Genomic DNA, 26,815 nt, shown 5'->3' with positions numbered 1-26,815 from the left:
TCGGTGGGCCAAAAAATTACTAAAAACTGAGACTTATCGGCGGCGGAGCTCTCGGGTGCGGCGGCTTCTTCGGCGCAAGTCGTGGTTTGATGTTTTACTCCGATCAACCTGTAGAGAAAAAGACGGTGATCACAGTGGTGTAAAAATTGCATCGAATGGGAACCGAAAAGGGCCTCATCGGAGGCAAAAACCGAGGGAAGCCGCGGCAGTGCTGCTGGACTTCAGCGGTGTTTTCCGGCCGATTGGCCGGTGGTTTGGCTCTGATTTGACCATAGGTAGATTCAGCATCGAAAAACGAGCCAAGAGGAGAAAATTTACCTCGTTTGGCGGTCAAAAAATCCTCCGGTGCGGCGACGGGTGGCGACGGCCGGCTACTTCGGTGACTGGTTCTTCTTCTCCGACGAGGGTACTGGCGGCTAGGGTTTGCGGTCGGGTGTGGGTGAGGTTATTTATAACCTTCCCCTTTTAATCTCAGATGTCCATCACGATTTAATCTGGGTCGTCCGATCGCGATTAAAATGGAAATAAATCTGGGTCGTTCATCGCGATGCGATCTGGGCCGTCCGTGCGTGATTCAATCTGGGCCGTTCGATCGCGTGCACACGGATTGCCCACGTGGCTCCATCCCGCATGGCCTCCTGCATCAGCTTCCTTGCCACGCGGCGTGTTCTGATTGGGCCGGGCTGCTGACTGGGCTGCTGATGTGGCACAACTTTCTTAAATTAAACTATTTTTCTCAAAATCAATTTCAATTAAATCTCAAAAATAATTTTACCATATTTTATCATTATTATTATTTTTATTTTTATTAAATTAAATTAAAACCTTATAAATTAAATATTAAAAAATTAAACTAAAATTCTAATATAAATTAAAATAAATTAAAAAATAAAAATAATAAAATTTGGGTATTATAGATGGTGGATGGACCAGGTCCATAGGGAACCCTAGCGGGAACGTGGTCTCTCATATCGGACGGGGTATGGAGACCTTATGTGTTTTGGCACCCATACCGGACGGGGTATGGAGACCTTATGTGTTTTGGCACCCATACCGGATGGGGTATGGGGACGGCCCGTTTCACTCTCATACCGGACGGGGTATTGAGGTTTATGATTTTTGGCGCTCATATCGGACGGGGTATGGAGACGGTCTTGGAATCAAGTTATCAATGTGAATGGTTCACGTGTAGCGGGGACCCCTATGGATCCCTATGGATACTAGTAGGCTGATAAAATAGGAAAATCTGTTGTCTGATGATTGAAATGCAAATGTATGATATGTGTTATGTTATAAAGTGTATATGATTGCATGATATTATAAGGTTATAATTTTCTTATGTTGTTTTCATGAAACTCACCGAGGTAAGTGGATAGTAAAGGGTTTTATTATTGATAAATGAATTTATCATGAATTATGCTCTATTAATTTTTTTTTTATTTTCTACTAACCTTTACTTCTATGACAGTGAGATAGTATGATGTCTTTACTGGGCTAATGTAGCTCATTTCTTATTTAACCATTTCAGATCAGAAGGATTTAGTTCCCGAGCCCGTTCTGCAGGAAGACGACGAGTAGACGTCTAAGGATTTCATAGTTTTATTTATAGCATTCATTACTAGTATTTACCTTAGTTTATTCTTTCACACGTTGAATACGTTTTTAGTTATTGTGTAAGGGATGTTAATCAGAATATTTATTTCGCTTCTATACTTAGAATTATTTAATACATACATTTTTTTTTAAATTTTTGGGGTTGTTACAATATATATATATATTGTACTAAGCAATAACTATAATTGAGATCCTAAATTTAAGTAATAACGTGAACAACTACTGTACTGAAATTTGTTAATTGATATTAAAATATTTTATTTGAGGTTGATAAATTAAAAAAAAAATTAATTTACATATTTTAATTCTTATATTTTATAATTTTTTTTTAAATTAGTTCTAGGAAACAATATAATACATATATGTCAATTAATTATCAGCTTTATTTTTCATTTCATATATCACATGAATAAATGGTATTTTTAGGGGAAAAAAAAAGAATACTAAATTAACTGGAAGTTTATGTAAAATAAAATTATTAATACATTATATATTGCATGCAACTTTAATGAAATGTTAGTCTCTTATATCACATATCATATTCCGTCTCATAGGATAATGACTGAAGTATAATTATTTAAATTTTATCAACTCGAGTTAAGTAAAATAACTTAACTTTTTATTAATCATAATAGAATCGTAAAAATGTTACATATTTTAAATGTAAAATATAAACATATACTATAAAATTCTAGATTTCGTTTCTTACATTTAAAAATAAAAGTATAAAACAGTAACATGAATCTCATGGTCTAACTTTAAAAACTTTTAACTCTATCATCATTCACTTTGTAGCGGTATCTTCGGTATCTGAAACATAATACATGCAATATATAATTTATTTTACACGCAATAAAAATATATATCGTATACATTTTCTAAAAATAAATACATAAATTAGAAAATGAATGCACAAATCAAAAAATAAATTTACGATTGCTTCATTATATATTTCATCACAGTTATGAAAAATTAATAAATGATCATAATGCGTAAGCACACATTTAACATATTATACCATTACAAATTTAATATACTAATAGGTATATCATATTTGGGCAGATGAATTTGGATGTTGATTTCTTAATGGTGAATCTACTTAATTAAATATATTTATAATGATTTAGTTTTATACAAAAAAGTGTATTAAGAATTTAGGTGTAAATTTGTGTTGGGTTCTAAGAAGATGGTTCAAAAAGAAGAGAACCACTGTGACTTTCAGTTGAATCACTTAAAGATTTGTATTCGTACAAAAAAAAAAAAAAAAAATATATATATATATATACATATGTCTATATAATTTAAAAATATAAATTTTGAAACGTCTGCAAAATAAATAAGATTTGAATGAAGAAACAGATCAAGAATTTATTACAAAGTTTATAATCAATTAAATTTTAACTAAATATGAAATATACAATATTAAAAAAACTATATCTGGGAAAATTTTAAATTAGTTATCGTATACAAAAATATTTATGTTAATAAAATTAAGCGCACATTAAGTTTTATATTTATATTTTTGTTATAACCACAGTACTTATGTTTCTTCAATTAAATTGTTATTAGTATTAGTTAAGATTAATTCATTAAATTAGAATTAAAATATTACGTTCCCAAAACAGTATATGTCAATAGTTACACAGGATGAGTAGAATTGACATTGAAGTTCTATGAAAGTGAAAAAGAAAATGAGGGAATGAATTAAAAAACATATGAAGAAGAAAGAGAAGAGACACCCATCTCGTGAATATCACCGACAGAAAGCACTCGCTTTCGACCATCTTAAATGTGCAAAACTTATCAGCTATGCCAATATATTACATTATAAATAAATTAAATAATTTAGTAATTTTCAGCTTTTATATTGCATATTCATTATTTTTCTTTAAATAAAAATTGTAAGGTGTATACTAACATGGTACCAAAAGGGGGATACCGCTCGTGTGTAACCTTACAATGTGGTAAGAGAGTCAATGATATTTTCAAAATCTTCATTGTCATAACCTAATAAACTAGTTCTAAAATAATGAAATCGTCTATCTCTTAATTTATACAAGTTCAGTTTTATGCCTTCAAAAACTTTAGCATTTCTCTCTTTCCAAATAACCCAAAAAATGGTCAAATGAATTAAATTTGCTACTTTTCTATTGACATCTATCCATTCCCAAGCTCATAACTCCCCCGAACAATCCTAGAAATTACCCAATTAATTCCCAAAAGTCCATAGATCATGCTCCAAAGTTCATATGTCTCTGGGCACCAAAGAAGTACGTGATTACAAAACTATTTCACTCTCAAATAGAGGTAACAATAATTTACTATGATCTGACCATTTTTTCTGAGTTTATCAATGGTGAGTGTACTTCCTTTATAGGCTTCCCACACGAAAAAAGAAATTCTCAAAGTTATCCTCACATTCCGCATTTGTTTAGTTGGGAAATTTTGTAAAACCTCCTCATTGTCACCACCAGCTATCTGTAATACGAACCCACAAAAAAATTACCACTTTCTTCCAGCTTCCACACCACCTTATCCTCACAATCTTTTATTTCTTGGGCCTCTAAAAGTGTTAATAATTCAACACACTCATTTATTTCCCAATCATTTAGGTTCCTTAAAATATTAACTAGCCATTCAATATTGTTGTTATTCGTTCGATAAGCTTCATTAACCAGCATCTCTTTAGATTGAGCAATCTCATAAATCTTTGGGAATTTCACCACAAGAGAATCAATCCCAATCCAGACATGAAGCCAAAAGCACATTTTGCTACCATTACCAAGTTGTCATTTTATACATACCTTGAATTTTGGCCATTGCAGCAGGATTTTCTTTCAAGGATCTCTATTGCGGTCTACTGGTGTGAGTTCTGCTTTTGCCAGAAGGCAAAACTGCAATAGCAATTCTCCCCATCTTGGAGCAACTATGTTCTTCCATAATCTATCACCATCCATTAAAAATATCCATAACCATTAGCCTTGTAGGCCGATATTCATGCTAACAAAAGATCTTAAGCCTAGTCCACCACTGACCATTGGTCTTTTAATTATTGGAAAAAATTAATCCTTAAAGCATGCACAATCTCATCAAAGTAAAAGCAGAAAGAAAAGAACACAAGGATTTTACGTGATTTGGCAGTGTACCTATATCCACGAGCAATACCGACAAGAAAGAATTTTACTATGTAATCTGAGAGTACATCACCAATAGGTTAGCAAACCTATTTATAGAGAGACTAACAGAATTTTTCACAAATAAAAACTCTCTACGATATACATCAATTATTCTCTAGGATAAATATAAAGAAACTCCAAATAAATTATTCCCAGAATATAGATAAATATCACCAAAATTCAAGACACATCAACAAATATTTCCCTTGGCTCGAATTTCTTCTACCATCAAAGTAGCTAACCGTCTTATCACACCGTCTTGCCAACATGCCCCCATTGGGGCGCTATTGAGTATCATATATTCCAGCCATGTTTAGGCTGTATCTGATCCCTAAAACAAAGTGACATATGTCATCAAGTTCTTCACACACAACACCAATTCTCTGATCAACATCTAAACTCCCTGGTTCCTGCAAATCAACCGATCTTGCAACTGACAAGTTATATACAACCAGATTATTATACCTCTGTGGTCGTCTAATCTGTCTTCTTTCTCAGCTTATTGCAATTCTATATGGTTGTTATTGATCAGGTGTACTATCACCTTCTTGATTAAGATCATGCACTTTATTTCCTAGACCATTGGACTGAACTTCTAACTCTGCTTGTATCTCTGATACCGTTATTGGATTCTGCTATTGTCTTTCTCTTCTAATTGTCTAGTAAAGCAGACTTATTAAATGTCACATCTGCTGATAATCAAGCTTGGAGACTTGGGATTATTACACCATAACCTGTAACCTTTTACTCTAGATGTATACCATAGAAATATGCATTTCTTTGCCATCGACTTAAACTTATCATTTCTAACATAAGCATAAGCAGGACAAGCAAACACTCTCAACTGAGATTAATCAACATGTGACCCAGACCATACCTTAAGAGGAGTTTTACTCTTAATAGTTATGGATGGAGATCTATTAACCAAGAAACTAGCAGTATTCACAGCTTTAATCTAAAATTTCTGTCCCATACCTGAATGAGACAACATGCTTCGTTCCCTATCACAAAAAATCATATTCATGCGTACTGTAATACCATTCTATTGTGGTGTTTAAATACAAGTGTAGTGTCTCACTATACCTTCTGTACTGCAGAAATCATCAAACTTATGATTGTAAAATTCCAATCCATTATCAGTCCTAAGACATTTAATTTTTTTCTCTGTCTGCTTCTCCATCACGGTCTTCTATTTGACAAATGTTGAAAATACTTCTTCATTGGATTTCAAAAAATACACCCATACTTTCCTAGAGTAATCATTAATTAATGTCATAAAGTACCTGACATTACTCTTGGAGGAAACTCTGTATGGACCTCATAAGTCAGAATGAATATAATTTAACTTACCTCTGGTCTTCTGCATTATTTTTTTTATTGAATTTCACTCTGGTCTGCTTGCCAAACACACAGTATTTACAGAAACTCAAAGCTCATTCTTTATACCTATTCAACAAACTTGTCTGCTCAAAACAGATAACCCCCTTGTCACTCATATAACCCAAACGTAAATGTCACAACTGATTTTAATTACTATTCCCTAATGCTATAACAGCTTTTCCTAAAATTATATTTCCTTGAAGAACATACACTCTAGATTCTAAACTGCATTTCATGAGTACTTCGAAGTTTTTGCACACTTTAAGTATACCATTCTCTGCATGATATTTGTAACCCTGAATCGCCAATGTAGAAAAAGAAATCAGATTCCTCTTCATCTGAAGAACATGTCAATACTCAATAGTTATGATGATACCATAAAACATTTTTAATATGACATTACCAATCTTAGTTACAAATAATGAATTGTCATCTTCCATATACACGGTACCACTCATCTGCTTATAAGTAATAAACCAATGGTTATGTGGACACATGTGGAATGTAGCTCCAGAATTAAGAATCCACAAATTCTTTTTATGATCTGTATTCACATATAGAACTACCCCAATATTGCTGCTATTATTATCATTAGAATTATTCCCGTCAACTATATTAGCTGAACTCTCCTACTCTTTTCCTCTCTTCAGCATAGAACAATCTCTCCTAAAGTGATCCTTCTCCCCTCACTCAAAATAATTTTTCTTTTTACCTCTAGATTTTAATTTGTCAATTCTCTATGTCATTCCCCTGCTTACCAAACATTCTCCTTCTGTTCTATACTTAGTAAAATTTTTTTATAACTCTTTCAATTTTAGTGCATTGCTAATATCATATAGTGAAATACTAATTTTTTCATACAGTAGAGTATGAACAAAAGTCTCGCAAGAAGATGATAATGAACACAGAACAATCAATATTTGATTCTCATTTTCAATCTTAATATTTATATTATTCATGTCCATAATTAAAGAATTAAACTCATCAAGGTGCTGTTTAATGGGTCTAACTTCATTCACTCTGAAATTATACCGTCTTTTCTTAAGATAAAAGTGGTTCGTTAGCGATTTTACAGATTACAAATATTTCAATTTCTTCCACGCAGCTGAAGCTAAAATTTCTTCAGCAATCTCTCGTAGAACATTGTCATTGACACTTATAAAAATCGCTCATAAGATTCTATCCTATATATTTGCCTTTTTCGACTCTCTCATATCCTCAGGATATCTTTCTTCAATTGCTCTCCATAAACCTTATAGTACTAGGGACGATCTCATTCTAGTCTTTCACAAACTAAAACTCGTACTACCATCAAATTTTTCTATCTTATATTTTGTAAATGTTATCTCAAATCTTTAAACCGTGCACAAAAAAATCAAACAGAAAGAAAAAACATTGTCAGAAAATAAAATGCACTCACAGGGAGTCACCACTGCACAGAAAACCACTGAATGCAACCACCGGAACACCGCACGTGCCTCAATGCTCCTCCACGTGTTATCACATGTGTGGCCGCCGATCGCCTCTCGCCACCACCAGGAAATACCAAAAAAGCACAGAACCGTGCGACTCAATGAATTTGACATGGATCTGGTGAAAAACATGCCGAAACACCATTGAGAACGTCGCAAATCATGCCTCGACGGTTGGTTCATCTTCTCTGACACGCGTTCTTCTTCTCCAACTTTGGTTTCCCGCACATATGACTTCTTATGGCTTCTCTCTATCCGTCTATCGCGCATAGCTACAGCTTCTGTCATATCCGTCTTCTTTTCTTATTTCTGGCCGAAACCAGAATTGTTTGCCTCTCATTCTTCCTTTTTACAGATCTGACGAGCTTCTAAACACCCCTGTCAACTACTGCTGCCTGCGGACCTTCTGGTTCCAAGTTGCACGCGAGACTGGTTCTTCTTCTTCGAAAAAAAGACCGCCAATCCTCGCGCGGATTTGAGCTGATCCACTGCCCATGGTGGCTGCCGCCTTTGTTTCCTCTGTCTGATCTGATATGCAGATCTGTACACATACTCTTTTTATAATCCAGCTCAAACCGAAACTCTGATACCATTTGTTGAAGAAAATTAATTCTCAAAGCATACACAATCTCATCAAAGTAAAAGTAGAAAGAAAAGAACACAAGAATTTTACGTGGTTTGACAGTGTGCCCACATTCACGGGTAAGACCAGTAAGAAAGAATTTCACTATGTAATATGAGAGTATATCACTAATAGATTAGCAAATTTATTTATAGAGAGACTAGCAAAAGTCTTCACAAATAAATTTTTTTTTATAATATATATCAAGTATTCTACAGGATAAATACAAATAATATCTAAATAAATTATCTCCATAATACAAATAAATATCACCAAAATTTAAGACGCATCAACATTAATTTCCTTCCATTTCACCCAATGATACTTCTAATTGTCTAACTCATTACCCGAAAGTAATCTACATTGAATTGTTTCCAGCTTTTTTTGCAATGTTAATTAGAATTGTAAGAGTGGAAAAATAGTAGATAAGAAGATTGAGTAATGTACTTTTGATTAAAGTAAGTCTTCCATTTTTTGACAAGAAATTAAGCTTCCAACTCTGCAAGTCTTTTCTCAAATAGTTCAATAACCCAAGTGATTTTTTCTTTATATTTTGCACCCAAAATATTTCAAAGGAAGATTTACTGCTTTACAGCCCAGTACCTCTGCAAACACGTTGATGTCTGCATCATCAACGATCTTGGCTGGCTCAAATTTTGCCAAATTAATCTTTAACCTCGATACAACTTGGAAGCAGAGTAATGTCATTTCAAACGCAAAAGATTTCTGATATCAGGTTGGCAAAAAATCAGAGTATTGTTGGCAAAGAACAAATGAGAGACATTAATAGAACTATTTCATCTGCCGACCGAAACACCCTTTAATAGCTGTAGCTCTTTCGCCTTACAACCCCATTAATTATTCTGTCATTGTTATACACTTATATATTTACAACCTACCATGTAAATATTTGTAAAACAATACTCTTATCCCTCCAAGAAATGGACAATATAACAATTATTTTTAATAATACAGTCTAATATAGTGTTTAGTCGTTTAAATTTGACAACGATATATATTTAATTGATCTTTCCCCTAAGACGACATTGAAACAACCATGAAGAGTCAATGTAGAAAATATTAGTTATATTCTTCTCATTCTTTAAAACAACTTGACACTTCAAATGAAGAAATCTAAGTTAATGAACATATGTATAAATATATATATATATATATCATAACTGAAACTTTTAAATTCAAAAGATGACTCTCACCAATTATCTTCAGTAATTTAGACAAGACCAACAGACTATGAGTAACAAATGTTATACTTCCGAAAGCACCAAGGGACCATATAGACAAAAGAGGAGTACCAACAAGTCCACTACCTTGCGCCGCACCAAGGGACCATATAGACAAAAGCGGAGTACCAACAAGTCCACTACCTTGCGCCCATTAAGAAATGGTCTTATTATCATATTTATCAGATTTAGCAAAAGATAAGATTATGAGCATTGACATCAATTCAATTCAAAGATTTACACGTGTCATGACCAAATCAATCAATCTAACTAACTGTTCAGACTCAGATACTTAGCAAGAAGTGAAATGACCAACTGGCATTTATCTCTCAATTAATTTTCCTCCTTCTAGGATCACAAAAACTTATTTATAGGGAGAAAGACCAGTCATCACAGATGCACACTTCGCAATGACTTATCATATCAGGGCACACTTTGAACAGAAATGATGGTCAAACTTTGGCTATCTTTTAACTGCTTGTTACATGCATGCAATAAGATAAAAATGTTGCTTTTGGTAAATGGTTGGTATCTGAACTCATGCAATTTGAGATTCAGCAATCTTTCTGCTAATTTTTAAATGAAGAGACTATGATACAAGTACAACAACATATTTCATCAGAGTTAGTGTTTGTTGTCAAGGTGTGTAAAAAAATACATGCTACCTAGTGGCCCTTGTTGTCCAGTTTTATTCACAGCGCAAAACCGTTACAGGATGTTTCTTTCACCTTAGCATTGAAGTGAAATCTTAACAGTACTTAGAAGTAAGTATTAATGCCTAATGGAAAAGATTGTAACTGTTAATTTCTAGAAAAGAAAAATATTATTAACAAGAATCAAACATGTTCTTCATTCATCTTACCTGCCTTAGGATGTAATCATAACCGACACTAGCTGTGACATCTCTTGACATATAACTTTGTACATGAAATCAGATGCTAGAGAAACCTTAGCAAGAAAAAAGAAAGTCTCAGAAATATAGCAGATGATAAATACAAGCAAATTCACTAAGATTAATGTTCTTACCTTCTCACATACCTTCTGACCATAGCTAAGAGCAACCATTCCTGTGCTAGCAACTTGTGCTGTTGCAACCTATGAAGAATGTTTTAATTGGTTCGAGGTGAGAATCCCATGTTTCACCCAAATAAAAAGTTAGTCAATCAATCATAAATTTTTCTCTACAAAAAAAAAATTAAAACCATAGAAAAAGATATATAAATCTTATGACCACTGTCACATTCACAATAAAAAGGATAACCATGACAAAAGTGCCAGTCCAGTAATGCCTGACAAAATATTAGCACTTCTTACTCCATAATGTAGTATCTAAAATGGAGATTCCAAACCAGCCATATCCTATCTTCCAAGTAAGATTAGAGAAAATGGAAGAACATTCCCTCCCCTATTAACAAAACATTAAAAAGAAAACCTGTTATATGAACATTGATGTTTCTGTTACAGAAATGGGGCATTAAAAAACCAACTGTGCAAAGCAGCAGTGCCTCAGAGTCTTCCTTATAAATAACTACCATCTTGGAACATTAATTTGATAACCCAAACAGCTATAGATGCATCCATTCTCATTCCTTGGCATTTCAGAGATTTAACCAACAGCCAAAACCAAAAATCAATCTAGAATATGCTTGGATTAAGTGAAATACCATCTCAATTAGGAACTATGCAAAAATTTGCTCTTGAAAATATCTCAAACTTGATATCCTGAATTTAGATACTATGGCGAAATAAATATACAAGCTGATATGTCAGAAGTCACTGGAAAAGAAATGAAAAATGGTTTCTTGGACATTTTGTAGGAAAATATCTGATGAACATCCAGTCTGTGGCATGGTCAAGGCACAGCTAAAACTATCAGCACCAATTAACAACCTTTATTGCATGTATTAGAAAAATAAGGAAACAAGTCTAGAAGGCTGTACATTAAATATATCAGCTCCTGGAATTTTACAAACTTATACATTAAGATCTTGGTCTTACCATCTTATCCGTTTCATATTGAGCACAGTAACCAATTCTGGACTTTCGGTGCTGACCAGCCCAAAATATCTCACCACCCAGAGACAAGTATGAAGTCACACTCTACAAGAGCATCGACAAATTCAGTGACATTGACAATTAGCCTATGGCGACAATTGTACAGTCATTCTCCTAAAATAAGCACGTGTGCATCAGAGTGAGGCTTGTTTGAGTCCATACAGTGATTTTCTGAGCTTGCAAACCTGACCAGCTGTTGCTTTCTTATACCCTTCTAGTGGTATCGTATATACCTCCTCATTCAACGTGCCATATAGAAAGGCATTGTTGATATCAATTTAATGAACAACCCAGCTCTTAGCAGTGGCCATCACCAAGAAAATTCTTTCAGTAACTAGCTTCGCAGCAGGTGAAAAGAAATCTGTATAATCAATTCCTTCTATTTGATTACAGTCTTTTGCTACCAACCTCGCTTTGTACCTGTCTATGGAGCTCATCAGGTAAGTATTTGATTTTAAAAACCCACTTCGAGCCAATAGATTTCTTATTTTCTGGTAAGGAAGTCAACTCTCATGCTCAATTGTTCTCCAATGCAGCAAGCTTAGATTCCATAGCATTAATCCAATTCATGTCAGTGCATGTTCGTTTGTAAGTGGTAGGAGTAGAATAAGTTGATACATTAGCTAGAAATTCCACGTATTATGATGAAAAAAGAGGTGAAGTGTAGTATGGAAATGTAAATAAAGGATATGGGGGCTCTTGCACTTACCTTGGTGACTGATGAGTGTTGGCAATGAGAAACTGGCTGTACAACTGTAGATGCAAAATCCTTTAACCAGGCAGGAGGCTTAGTAACTCTGGTGCTACGTCGTAATAGTGGAAAAAACTCAGCAGACTGTAAATAAGTGCTGGAACTGGTGAGGAATCAACTGTGGTAGGTGATGAAATGAAATATCAAAAGTATTAGGAGACAAAAGAGGTGAAGTAGAAACAGAAGTATCAATCAAATGGTTTGTATCAGATCCATTAATGAGAAAATCATCAGATATTGGAAGAAGGATGGCTGTAGAATCTTGACATTGATGTTTAAAAGGAAAAATGTACTCATAAAAAGTAATGTCTCTACACATCAAAATTTTATATGAACTAAGGTCATGAACCTTATACCCTTTCTGACCTTATAACCTAAGAATATACATATGTGAGCTCTAAGATCAACTTTGGATTTTTGAGGTAAGGTGTTTGAAATGTAACAAGACATCCACAGATTTTAAGTGAACCGTAGTCTGGTGGTTTACTATAAAGGGCTTCAAAAGGTGTTTACCAATTGAGAACAGAAGTGGGCAATCTGTTTAGGATATGGTTGGCCATCAAAATGGACTCACCCCAAAAGGTAGTGGTAAACCCTGACTGAAAAAGAAAAGCTCTGGCAATTTGTAAAATCTATTTGTGCTTTCTTTCAACTTTACCATTTTATTGAGGTGAGTAAGGAATGGAACGTTGGTGAATAATGCCAAGAGAAGAAAATAAATCTTTTCAAGTTTCATTAGTAAACTCGGTTCCATTATCTGAACACACAATTTTAATGGTAGCATTGAATTGGTTACTTACCATTTTAAAGAAATGTGAAAGAATGGAAGCAACCTGTGTTTTATAGGTAAATAAGAAGGTCCAAGTAGCTCTGCTAAAATCATCAACTAAGGTCAGAAAATAATGAGCATTTGACATAGATTACTGAACATATGATCCCCAAACATCAATGTGCAATAATTCAAAAATTTTGAAAGCATGTTAAACACTTTTCTGAAAACTTATTCGTTGCTGTTTGGCTAAATGACACATTACAAATAGGTAAATGCAAATCATTTTTGTGAGACAAGAAAGGTAAACGAGTCATAACAGCAGGAGATACATGTCCAAGTTGTTGATGCCAAAGAACAAGAATCTGAGTAGAAATTTCATCACCGGAATAAACAACAATAAAGTTATTACAATGTGAATCAAAGGGTAAAGACTTTGTTGGTGTGTGTTGGTACTTGATAAAATTTGTGTAATGTGACAAAAGGCCTGGTTTGAAGAAGGTTGAATCTAAGATGTATAATCTGCTGACCACCTTTCCCATTGTCTGAAGGTCCTGTAAGAGGCAAAAGGAAGGGTAGAACAGAAATCTAATTAGTGCAATTTCTGAAAGCTTATTTACTGAAATCAAATTGTATTTAAAGATTGATATGTGAAGTGTATATGTCAGTTTCACGGTTGAATTCAAGTGAAGATCTCCAACATGATAGACCAATTTAATTGTTCCATTAGGTAGATATGCAAGTATAATTTCTTTTATTGGTTTTAAGGTTTTTAGGTGTTTTGAATCACAGCACATGTGATTGGAAGCACCTGTATCAACAATCCAACTACTTCCCTCCAATAAACTTAATGCACCAAACACAAATTGAGATAAAGTTATACCTGCAAAATCAGTAAAATGAGTCATGTTCACCACAATACCTTCTGCAGATCCTTTCCCTTTCATGAGTTTTTCATACCTATTTGAATCATGCTTTGTATCTTTCCACCCAATTCGGTGTTCATGAATGAATCCTCATTTTCATTTGCCTCAGCCGCTGTTTCTGCCATATTAGCCACATTTCTTCCTCTTGTCATCTTCTTTTTTTCTTGTAGTTCCTTACACCTATCTGGCACACCATTCAGCTTGAAACAAGTTTCTTTTGTGTGGCTTGTAAAATTGCAGAAAGAGCCATGTAACTTAGACTTGTCCTGCCTTCTCATATCTGATTTTGCTCCTTTCTTCTTAAAATTCTGCACATCGCTTCCAGATTTGTTCCCATTCTTAGATCCCTATCCATGCACTAACAAAAAGCAGCATTATCAGTACTATCAGCAAAATTCACTTGAACTTCCCTCTGTTTTCCTACTCTCAACGTCATCGAATATGTCTTGTTTAAATTTGGTAATGGATCCATCATCAAAATTTGACTCCTGACCCCATCATAACTACCATTGAGACCTACCAAAAACTATATTAAATTATCAGAGGAGTGCTAATATGACATTTCTTTCGCTGCTCCACAGGTGCATTGTGGCAAGGGCTTCAAACATAGAAGCCCATCTCATAGCCTCTTCAACTTAGTGAAATATTGGGAAACAGATTGATATCCCTACATCAATGAGTTAATCTCTCTTTGCAATTGATATAATAATGGACCATTACAAACTCCAAATCGTTCCTCTAACTGTTCCCAAAGTTCTTGTGCAGATGTAATGTATAAAAAAGCATCAACGATTTCTCTTGAAATAGAATTCAAAATCCATAACTGTACCATGCAATCAATCTTTAATCCATTGTTCAAACTCATCTAAATCTTCATCCTTTGGTTTCTTATATTTTTCATTCACAAAACCCAGTTTCTGCTTAGCTCCTAAAGCTATTTTCATAGCTCTGCTCCGTGTCAAGTAATTATCTCCATTAAGAGGTGTGGTAACCAGAATCATAAATGGGTTATCTGATGACTGTAATTGTAAATAATTTGCTACTTCTACAAATTTGGTTCCTTATCCAAAATTCTTAAGTCGCAGATCTGCATCTCTGCAGTATTTCCGTTGGATATTGATCTTGAACCTCCAGTATCCATTATCTCTCAATCTAACTCTCAAATCATGTCCTCGATGGATCATGATACTCTGATACCATGAGCATAATTAAAACCGGAAAAATGGAGAGAAAGATGATTTCATAAAATATTCTCATATCTGAAATACAGTTGAAGTATGCTTCTTATATAGAGAGAGAAGCTGCTGCTGAAGCCATGCACAAAGAGCCAAAAAAGTTGTAACAAAAAAAAAAAAAAAAAAAAAAAAAAAAAAAAAAAAACCAAACAAATAACAACCTAAAACAAACTAGCTAAATACGCACCATTTTAAAAACATAAAGAAATGATGCATCAAATAAAGGAAAAAAAAACGACACATAAACATTCTTCAATAATTATTTTTCAGCTATTTCCTTTCACCAGGACAATGCTTTCTGCAGAAGACAAAAAATTAATTAATTCTTCCATCATAGGAAACTACTAATCCTCTATTTCTCAATGTAAATTTTTGTAAATACAATATTAATGATGTAAATATTTGCAAACTATGGATCAATTATATAATTATATTCATCTATAAATTCTATTAATTCGTAATCTGATAAGCCCCAAAGGACCAATAGAATACCCAGAAGGAGAGCATGTGCAGAAGAGGAATGAATAAAAGAAAACCTGCAGCCAAAGAAGGAAACTGTGAGGAAAAGGGAACCGAGCAAATCTACTAGCCGTTGCCAAGACTTTAGTCCAAGCTTTATCCTTTATGCTTTAATCTCCAAAAACTGCTTCCTAGTTAGTCAGGAGTAGCAATTGAGCTTTTTTTTTTTATATTTAAGTTCCTAATCAACATCAATAAAATCATCTTGGAATTGCAAAAAAAATCTATAATTTCTTCTCATTCAAAAGAGAAAACCTTATCTAAATTTATAGGCTTCTTACTAGGACCTATCAATTGGTATAAAAGCCATGGTTACCGAGGAAGAAAAAATAGAAAAACTAGAAATCAGTCTAGAAGGGATACAGAACCGTTTTAGCCAAATGGAAAAACTAGACCCTATCAATTGAACAACTAGAAATTATTTGGTATCACCTAAAAGAGAAAATCTTATCTAAATTTATAGGCTTCTGACTGGTCCTATCAATTGGTATCAAAGACATGGTTACCGAAGAAAAAAGAACATAAAAACTAGAAATCAATCTGGAAGGCATACAGAACCGTTTGAGCCGAATAGAAATCGGGTTCACCGAGAAGTTCAATCAGATCGAAGATATCCTCCAGCAGCTTATAGATGCTTTGATGATGAACAGAGAAGGCTCCAGCAACAATATTACAGACCGACCTGGCCAAACGTGAACCTACTGCAATGAGCCGAAACCACCCATGCAAATGATGACCTACACAATACTATTACTGTCAGTTGAATTGTAGAACATACTTACCGAAAATATTCATAATGATTATGATAATGGCACCGCCAAAGAAGAAAGAGGTTCAAATTGTACACTTGATTTCCGCTGTAGAGAGCTTGAAAAGATGTTCCCCTTCTATTCCAACAATATAAACTTCGCTTGTGTCCTGTTCGAGTTAAACTGTAGTGGGTTAGTTTAGATGATACAGATAGTGGAGGAAGGAAGACAGTATGACATCGAAAGGGATACAAAAAAGGGACGACCGCGACGACCATCATCAACTGCGTGCAGCAGTACCTTCTTCGTTGTGGTTGTCTTATTTGCCGTCTTCATGCTCCCGTGATACTTAAAAAAACAAAAGGAAAAGGTGGAAACATAAGAGAAAGAAGGCGATATGCGGGAGATATACTGCTGCTGGTGTTGTTGGAAAATTCTACTGAACATATTCTAAGTTGTGTTTGTGGGAGATAGAGTGAAATCTGCCATGAGTTGGAAAAAAAACAATTTATTGGGTTGGAGAATGGTGATGATGGAGAGCAGTAAAAAAAAATGTATTGGGTTGGAGAATGGTGATGACGGAGAGTAGCAAAAAAAATATGTGTCGAGTTGGAGAATGGCGATGCTGGAGAGCAGCAGAAAAAAATATATGTATATTGGGTTAGAAACTGATGATGATGGAGAGCAGAAGAAAAAAAAAATTACAAAAGGCTGAACAAAAATAATACTGTCGAAGAGTAGAGGGTGGATGGTCTTTGACAAGGATTCTCAAGTTTGGTGATGATGTGACATTTTTATTTTTATTTTTTATTTTTTTCTGCATGGATGGATGGAGAGTTTATGCTCTTGTTGTCATGTCTTCCAAGGGTGTCTCAGAATATGTGATAGGCTAAACGAACCTGATTAAAAAAAGAACAAAAAAAAAACAAAAAAACAAAAAAAACAAAACAAAACAAAAGTTTAAGTGTAAACAGTACGCAGAGGAGTCGTGCTCAAGAAGAAGACCATCTATTACTGACATGGAATGGACACTCCCCTTTTGTAAACTCTCTCTGTTTCTCTCTTTCTCTTTCTCTTTCTCTCTCTCTCTCTCTATATATATATATATATATATATATCTATATATATATGTAAATTATTGGTGTCACTTAAGTTGAACAAGCACTGCAACCCATCCAATTATGTAGTGATAAAAAGTTGTGATTGAAAGACAAAGAAGCTACAATACGTCGCTAACTTCGTGATTCATTACAAAGATATCTGGAGTCAATTGAAAAGGTTTCCAGGTCTAAACCTTGAGGATAAGGTTCAAGTGAAAGAGGAGGATACTGATAAGCCCCAAAGGACTAGTAGAATATCCCGAAGGAGAGCACGTCCAGAATAGGAATGAATAAAAGACGAAGTGCAACTAAAGAAGAAAAACGTGAGGAAAAGGGAACCGAGCAAATGTGCTAGTCATTGCCAATACTTAGTCTAAACTTTATCCTTTATGCTTTAATTTCCAGAAACCGCTTCCTAGTTAATCGGAGCAGTAATTGAGTTTTTTTGGTATTTGAGTTCCAGATCAACATCAATAAAATCATCTTAAAATTGCAAAAAAATTTATGCTTTATTCTCACTAAAAAGAGAAAATCTTATCAAAAAGCAGATTATCAGTTTTTCCTCGTCCGTCGAGGTAAATTCCTCTTTCACGCATTTTTTGGGATCTTCCTTTTTGATTTGCGACGTTTTTCTTCTTCAGTTTCTCTTTTTGTTTATGGTTCTGACAAAATCGATCTTTGCGTTGTTGTTTTCATTTCAAAATGATTAACTAGATACACAGGGATACAAAACCACTTTCCATTTCTTCAACGGCTGGAATTTATAATTATTTAAAATTAGTACTCCACACCATCTGTCATGTCTAAGCTTCTTGCCTCCTAGATCCTGAGCAGGCTACTCAGTAGCCTCTTCGAGCCATGTAGCAGGCTATAAACCAGACTGAAGACTTCATAAACTTGTACAATGAAAAGCGACGTGCACCGGCTTGTTGGGACAATCTCTTCATGGTACAAAATTAAATTTCATGCAGGTCTGGTTAACTTGTTTACTAAACTCCTCTCTCTTTCCCTCTCCGGCGAGCTCCTTCTCTCTCTCTCTCTCTCTCTCTCTCTCTCTCTCTCTCTCCCCCTGTTCTCCAAGAAACTCTTGCCTGTAAATACATTTGGTTCTTTAGTTTAATGACGATGGGCTGGTGGAGGATTAATTGGGCGGCTTAGACATTTTTAATGGGTTTGGATTAAATAAAAAAGCTCCGCCTTTTAATTTCATTTTCGACTTGGTAAAAAAAAAAAAAGAAAAGAAAAGCTGGGTTTATAATTATATACATATATATATTATTAAATTTATATTACACTTATAATTATATCAATTATCAAAAATCATCCTAGCAATAAACCATAAAAATCAATAAGCATGACTTTTTAAATTTTAAGAAGCACAATAAATTATATATTATATTTAAATTTGATCTATCAATTAAAAGTTAAATTAAATATTTTAATTTTGTTGCAATGAATTTTCACCAAAGGAAAAAAAAAATCAATAATAATAGTATTGCTGCATAATACGAAAAAGAGTATGCTCTCTTAAATAGTTTTTTTACCAGGACTTATATGACTTATTTTTCTTGTAAAAGTAATATCTAATTTAACAAGATATTTAAAAATAAAATTTTTCTATTGTCTCATTTGGACTATTAAAATTATGATGAATTTAAATAGTACTCACATGTTTGGGTATGTGAATCCACAATGTAATCGAAATAAAGGAAAATTATAATATTATCTACATGATCTTTCTTTCTCTACTAAATTGGAAGAATAATATGAACATAACAAGGCAACTCTTACGTTGTAATATCTAAATTAATTTAATTGTAATTTAAATTAATTTATAAATATAATTTTTAAATTTTTTAAATTTTAATTTAATATAAAAATGAAGAAAAATAGGAATGAGATGAAATTGAAAATAATTTTGGGAAAAATTGATGAAAATTTAGATTCTGAGAGTATTTTTTTTTAAAAAATCAGAAACTGGGGATCAAAATATAATTTAGGAAAGTGTGCCCCGTAGGATGCCCAGTCAGCAGCCCAACCAACTAGAACGTGCCGCGTAGCAATAAACGATGACGCGGTGCCACGTGGGAGGCTACGCGAGCGATCCGCGTGCCCGCGATCAGATGACCCAGATTCATTCCTGCACGCATGGACGACCCAAATATGTTCCCTCCCCAAATCGATTTATTTTATAGTTTGAATGCATGATAGTATCTGATTGATTGATTTTATAGTTTTGAATGCATGTATTGCTGTCTTATGTGACTACTGGTAAATTGAAAAATCGAGATGTGATTGCATTCCTTTATGCATGTTTGTTTGTTTATGTAATTACGATTGAATTAAGAAACTAGGATTAAAGGTAAATGGTAACTATGTGATTAAGTGAATGGATGAAACGACAGCCTTACTGGATATCCGGGGAGATGGGGGACGAACTGGGTGCATAGGAAACCCTGCCATAGACGTTGCCTCATACCGAACGGGGTATCGAGACTTAGTAATTTGGTGCTCATACCGGACAGGGTATGGGGATGACTCGTTTCACCCTTATACCGGAAGGGGTTTGAGGCTTAGTAATTTAGTGCTTATACTGGACGGAGTATGAGAACGACCCGTTAATTGAAAATGTTAAAGGAAATGGTTCATACGTTGTTGTAACATCCCTATGAACACCCATGGATACAAGTAGACTGATAAAAAGTGTAAGTTGTTATTCTGATTAATTGAATATGAGATCATGATATGTGTTATGTTATTGATTCTACAGGTTATTTTTGTAAAATTCGCTACAATAAGTAGACGGTAAATGATTTTGTTTATGATAAATGAATTTACTTAATTAAGAGCTCAATTAGTTGTTTTGGTTTTTCTACCAACTTTCATTTCTGTATCGGTGAGTAGCGTGATATTCTTACTGAGTTAGTGTACCTCATTCCTTTATTAACAATTTTATATTAAGGGGACCAGGATCCAGAACCCGATCCACAAGAGAGTTGCAAATAGGATGTCAGTTTATTTATTTTCTGTTTATTTCCTTTAAGTTTTTTATATTTCCTTCAAAGGGTAATTCCCATAGCACTATTTAGGACTTTAAGTTATTGTATAAGGAATATAAACCTTAGCTGATTATTTTGCTTCCGCACTTAATTTATGATTTATTTCTTTTGAAATTTCAAAGTCGTTACAGTTGGTATCAGAGTCGCGTTCCTCAGATCCATTCCTTACACAAAATCCTTAGGAAACACAAAAAATAATGAATTATCATTCAACCGTTCATTGTGAAATACAGGTACAGATAGATGACGAGAAGAAAGGCCCCCACTAAACCGAGTAGCCCGGGAGGGTTCACTACGAGAGGATGTTGACCGATTATTTGAGATGCTGAAGAGACTCATTGTTGCCCAGTAGGCCCGGAAGGAAAGGAGGGAGCTACCTGACCCTCTTCTGCTGCCATAGGTTAAGCTACCTCTGCAGCGAGAGGATCCCGAACCACCCTAGTACGACCCTGCTCATCCACAGTACCATCCGGCACCACCACAGTATGGCCTAGTGCCCTAACCACATCACCTGACACCACCACAGTACAATCTGGTACCTTCATCGTATCATCTAGTACCACCGCAGGGCCATCCAGTACATCCTTAGCACAATCCAGTTCCTCTTCCACGGGACCCAGCTTCTTCCATGATGGACCCAGGCTATATCGAGAGGTATAAAAGATTAAATCCATATATTTTTGCAGGGGGGTCCTCCTTTGAAGAGGCCGAATACTGGTTAGCTAAGACAAAGAATGCCTTTATGATGCTTGGAGTAACTCCCGAACAAAAAGTCATGATTGCCACCTATATACTGGTGGGAGAAGCATGCAGCGGGTGGCAACTCAAGCAGGCCACCCTGCCTGTTCCAGTCACTTGGAAACAGTTCCTGACTGCCTTTTATGCAGAGTACCTTGTAGAGCATCTCCGACATCTGAAGGAGATGGAGTTTGCACACTTAGTCTAGGGGGACATGACTATATCAGAATATGCTCGCAAGTTCCTAAAGTTGGGCTGGTATTCCCTTGAAAGCATGACGGATGAAGGTAGGAGGGGTAGAAGGTTCGAGTAGGGTCTCCATCCTGAGATCAGATAACAGTTGTATGTACTCGAGCTCAGAACTTATTCGGCTATTATGGTCAAGACACAGTTAGTGGAGAGGAACCTTCGCACCCTCCCTCCAACAGTAGGGAACCTCAGACCCTTGGCTCCACACCGCAGACCAGCACATACTGTACCTGTTCAACAGAATAAGAGACCCAGGTCAATGACTCAAGCTCCTCCTCAGGTTCTAGTAGCATGGCGTGGTAAGACCTGTCAGCATTATGGCAAGGATCATGAGGACCGACCCTGTTATCGCCTCAACAACACCTACCACATATGTGGTAGCGCCCAACATTATGCAAGGGAGTGCCCAAGGAACTAGAAGCAGGCCAGACCTCTTATCTAGGACAGAACTTATAACCTCACTTAGCAGGATGCAGAAGCTGACCCGGACATGGTACATGGTACGTACACTATCTGTAACCATCCTACCCATATTTTAATTGATACTGGTGCATTGCATTCATTTGTTTCACATGTTTTTGCATCAAATTAAATGTATTACCTAAAAAACACTCTTGGGAGTAGGACACTATTGAAAAAAGTTGTATTCAGAGCTTGTGTCATAGATATAGCAGATAAAAAATTGAGTGTGGATCGAATAGAAATTGACAGGGGGACTTTGATGTAATTTTAGGAATGTATTGGCTAGCGGCGTATCACGCCATCGTAGATTGTTTTTGCAAAAAGGTTGTATTCAACCCTCCTAATAAAGAGTCATTTACAAATTAATAAATTTTTTTAACATTTGTTTCCCTCATGGCAAATTCTCTTATTATCAAGTACTTTAACCCGACTGTTTTCTCTAACTAGGCAAACCCAAGAAAAAAATTTGTATTCAAGAGATTTGGTAGTCCGAGACTTTATAGATGTGTTTCCAGATAAACTACCTGCACTGCTGGTGGACAGAAAGTTGAATTCACCATAGACTTTTAGTCAGGCACCCAATCTATTTCAGTTACTTCTTACCGCATGAGTCGTGTTGAAATGGGAGAACTGAGAAAATAAATAACTAAATTGTAGGAAAGTGGATTTATCCGACATAATATGTCCCATTGAGGTGCTGTAATCACATTTGCAAGAAAGGAAGACGGGATGTTGAGGTTATGTATAAACTACAGAGGCCTGAGCAGGGTCACGATCAAGAACATGTACCCCCTCCTCAAGATTGATGACTTTTTTTATTAGTCGCGAGGTGCTCAGGTCTTCTCCAAGATACACCTGCATCCAGGTTACCATCAGGTAAGGATCAGGGCAGAAGACATTCCCAAAACAGCCTTTCGAATTATGTACGGACACTATGAGTTTTTGGTCATGCCATTTGGACTAACCAACACTCCAGTCATCTTCATGGACTTGATGAACAGGGTTTTCAGAAAATTTTTGGATCTATTCGTCATTGTATTCATCAATGATATCTTGGTTTATTCAAAAAGTAGAGAGGAACACACTTACCATATGACTCAGGTTTTGTAGGTTCTCAGAGAGAAGAAGTTATATGCAAAATTGAGTAAGTGTGGATTCTAGCTTGAGCATAGTACCTTCATATAGCACATCATGTCAAAAGATAGAGTATTGGTGAACCCCGAAAAAGTTGAAGTAGTACTCAGCTGGAAAAGATTAACCTCAGTTAAGGAGATCCATAGCTTTCTGGGGATGGCAAGTTATTACCGCAAGTTTGTGAAAAAGTTTTCTAGCCTACCTACTCCTTTGACTCGGCTCACAAAGAAGAATTTTAAGTTTGAGTGGAACGAGAACTGTGAAAGAAATTTTTAAAAATTAAAGAGACAATTGACTACCGCACTTGTGTTAGCTTTACTGAGCGGATCGGGTGGATGTACAGTGTATAATGATGCCTCCTACCTAGGGTTGGGTTGTGTTTTGATACAGTAGAGGAAGTTCATAGCCTATGGGTCTACGCAGTTGAAGAGTTATGAGAAAAACTACTTCACTCATGACTTAGAATTGACTGCAATTATCCATGCCTTGAAGACTTGGCACCATTACTTATATGGGGAGACCTTTCAGATCTATACCGATCATAAGAGCTTGAAACACATATTCACTCAAAAGGATCTCAACATGCGTAAGAGAATGTGGATAGAACTCCTTAAGAACTATGATTGCAACATCTTATATCACCCAAGTAAGGGCAACGTGGTAGCCGACGTACTCAGCAGGAAAAATGTAGGTATATTAGGTCATTTGATAGTTTCAGAATGCAGAGTAATAGGGGCCACACAATAGGTACAACTTTAGAACTTGAAGAGAGTCACATGTTTGGTTCACCTGACTGTTCAACCTGAATTAATCCAGAGAATAAAGGAAGCTCAGTTTGCCGATTCCACCATAGCAACCCTTAAGAAAGATGCAGAATAGGGAGTTAATTTAGAATTTTGAGTTTCTGCCGCTGGGTTGCTCAGATTCCAGGACAATGTGTGTGTTCTAGGCGACAGTGAGTTGAAAAGGAACATCATGATAGAGGTCTATAGCTCAAAGTTTTCTATGCATCCCAGAAGCACTAAAATGTATCAAAGCATGCGACCCCGATTTTAGTAGAACGAGATAAAAAAAGATGTAACTGACTTTGTTTCTAAGTGTTTGGTATGTCAGCAGGTTAAAGCATAACATCAACGCCCAAGTGGGCTACTCTAGCCATTACCAATTTCGGAGTGGAAGTAGGAACATATTACCATGGATTTCGTGACAGGATTACCTAGGGCACGCTCAGGGCATGATGTCATCTGGGTAATTGTTGACCAGCTTACCAAGTCTTCCCACTTCTTGGCTATTAGGATGACTAACCCTTTAGACAAGTTAACAAGAATATATATCCGGGAGATAGTCAGATTACATGGAGTACTAGTGACAACAGTATCCAACAGGGACCCCAGATTCACTTCTCAGTTCTGGTCTACCTTTCAGCAAGCCATGAGAACGAAACTGTCACTTAGTACAGCATTCCACCCTCAAATTGATGGACAGTCAGAAAGGACGATTCGCACACTTAAAGATATGCTCCAATGTTGTGTTCTTGACTTCGAGGGCCATTGGGATGACCATCTACTCCTAATAAAGTTTGCCTACAACAACAGCTACTAAGTAAATATTGGCATGGTTCTGTATGAGGCGTTGTACAACTGCTCATGCAGGTAGTCGATATATTGGGAAGAAGTGGGTGATAAAAAACTATTCGGCCCAGATCTCGTAGAGGAGACTACAGTCAAAATAATTAAGATCATAAAGAATATTCAGACGGCTCAGAGCAGACATAAGAGTTATGTGGACACCCGGAGGAGAGATTTGGAATTCGAGAAAGGCGATCGGGTGTTCCTCAAAGTCACCCCTTTTAAAGGAATCCGTAGGTTTGGCAAGAGGGGGAAGCTGAATCCCCGGTTTATTGGGCTATTTGAAATATTAAATAGAATTGGCACCGCTGCCTAGAGACTGACACTGCCTTCAGAACTTTCTAAGGTCCATAATGTGTTTCATGTGTCCATGCTACGCAAGTACAACCCAGACCCCTCTCACGTCTTGGCCCATGAGCCTCTTTCACTCCAAAAGGATTTGTCCTATGAGAAAGTACTAGTCGGTATTGTGGACCGAAAGAGCAGATTACTCCACAACTGGGAAATTTCCTTTGTTAATGTCATATGGCAGAATCACACACTGATAGAAGCCACTTGGGAGATATAATCAGACTTCAGAGCCAAATACCCCCCACTGTTTGATTGAGTGAGAGAGAAACAAATTTGAGGGACCAAATTTTTTTTAAGGGGGAGAGAGTTGTAATACCTAAATTAATTTAATTACAATTTAAATTAATTTATAAATATAATTTTTGAATTTTTTAAATTTTAATTTAATATAAAAATGAAGAAAAATAGGAGGGGGATGAAACTGAAACTAATTTTGGAAAAAAAGAGTGAAAATTTGGATTCTGATGGTATATTTGAAAGAAAAATCGAAAAATAAAGGTCAAAATGCAATTTAAGAAAGTGTGCCACGTAGGATGCCCAGTTAGTAGCCCCAACCAACCAGAACACATCGCGTGGAAACGGACGTTGATGCGGTGCCACGCAGGAGGCCACGTAGGTAATCCGCGTGCCCGCGATCGGACAGTCCAGATTCATTCCTACGCGCACAGACGGCCCAGATACATTCTCTCCCCAAACGCGATCGGATGGTCAGATTTAAACGTGATCAACGGTGCAGATCCACTTCCTATTTAAACTTGATCGAACAGTCCAAATCAGATCACGATGAATTGTCCAAGTTTACTCCCTATTTAATCGTGATCGGACGATCTAGATCAAATGCGATGGACGGTCCAGATTAAAATAGGACGAATATAGATAACCTTCTTCACACCAAACCCTAACCCTAGCTCCAGACACCCACACCGGAGAAGAAGACCCAGCCGCTAAAAAGGAGAGCCGCCGCATCGAAGCCACTTCCGACCACCAAAAGAGGTAAAGAGATTTTTCTTTACTCGAAATTTAATTTTAAACACTCTCATAGCCAAATTGGAGCAAAAAGACCGGTGGATTGGTTGAAAATCGTGGGCAAACCCCGGCGGCGGTGGCGCGATAAATTACAAAAAATGCCTCCAATGAGGCCCTTTTCGATTCATGTTCTGTGTAATTCTTTTCACCATTATAACCACCATTTTCTCATCTACAAGTTGACCGAAGCAAGACACCCAACCGCAAAGGTGGGCCGGCGGATCCGCCGCACAAGAGAACCCCGCCGCTAGTGAGTTTCGATTTTTCATTTTTTTTGGGCCAACTGAGGCCCCTTAATGTGCTTTTTTGCATGAATTGATCCAAAACTGGCTGAATTCAGTCGAAAACGGTCAAAAATAGCTTACCCGAGGCAAACCGCTGCCACGGGCAGCGGCACCATCGCCGAAGCACGGCGGAACCACTGTGCTGGAATTTCAGAATTGGCCAAAAAGAGGTCATGACACCGATTTTGGGTTTTTTGAGATATTTATTGGTACTTGTAGCGCGTTTTAATCCCCGAAAGAAAAATTCAGGGAACTCAATAATCGCCAGCAGGTGC

At 36.0% G+C, this 26,815-nt stretch overlaps 1 protein-coding gene across 50 annotated transcripts; it reads right to left on the bottom strand.

Annotated features, from left to right (window-relative positions):
• Positions 1 to 2,279: 2,279 nt before the first annotated feature.
• Positions 2,280 to 17,351, bottom strand: LOC110818769 (uncharacterized). Of its 50 annotated transcripts, XM_088222116.1 has the most exons (11): positions 16,810 to 17,317; positions 16,606 to 16,678; positions 14,041 to 16,497; positions 13,892 to 13,963; positions 13,537 to 13,634; positions 12,270 to 12,429; positions 11,723 to 11,980; positions 11,504 to 11,605; positions 10,532 to 10,600; positions 10,368 to 10,453; positions 9,416 to 9,649 (listed from the first exon to the last, which is right to left on the bottom strand). In XM_088222116.1, exons 3-6 carry the CDS (start codon positions 14,282 to 14,284, stop codon positions 12,388 to 12,390), a joined length of 456 nt encoding a protein of 151 aa, XP_088078242.1. In that variant the 5' UTR covers positions 14,285 to 16,497; positions 16,606 to 16,678; positions 16,810 to 17,317; the 3' UTR covers positions 9,416 to 9,649; positions 10,368 to 10,453; positions 10,532 to 10,600; positions 11,504 to 11,605; positions 11,723 to 11,980; positions 12,270 to 12,387. The 50 variants fall into 50 exon arrangements, 45 of the variants coding, with proteins under 45 accessions (XP_088078208.1, XP_088078210.1, XP_088078211.1 ...); XM_088222111.1 differs by having other exon boundaries at positions 11,504 to 12,100; positions 12,270 to 12,395; positions 16,810 to 17,319; XM_088222112.1 differs by having other exon boundaries at positions 11,504 to 11,984; positions 12,270 to 12,395; positions 16,810 to 17,318.
• Between the last annotated feature and the right edge of the window lie 9,464 nt (positions 17,352 to 26,815).

The sequence above is a fragment of the Carica papaya genome, chromosome 6, assembly GCF_054855325.1.
Source record: "Carica papaya isolate Zhongbai chromosome 6, ASM5485532v1, whole genome shotgun sequence".
Lineage (NCBI taxonomy): Eukaryota > Viridiplantae > Streptophyta > Magnoliopsida > Brassicales > Caricaceae > Carica > Carica papaya.
The sequence above is the reverse complement of the archived record's forward strand: the minus strand, read 5'-3'. Positions and strand labels throughout refer to the sequence as shown.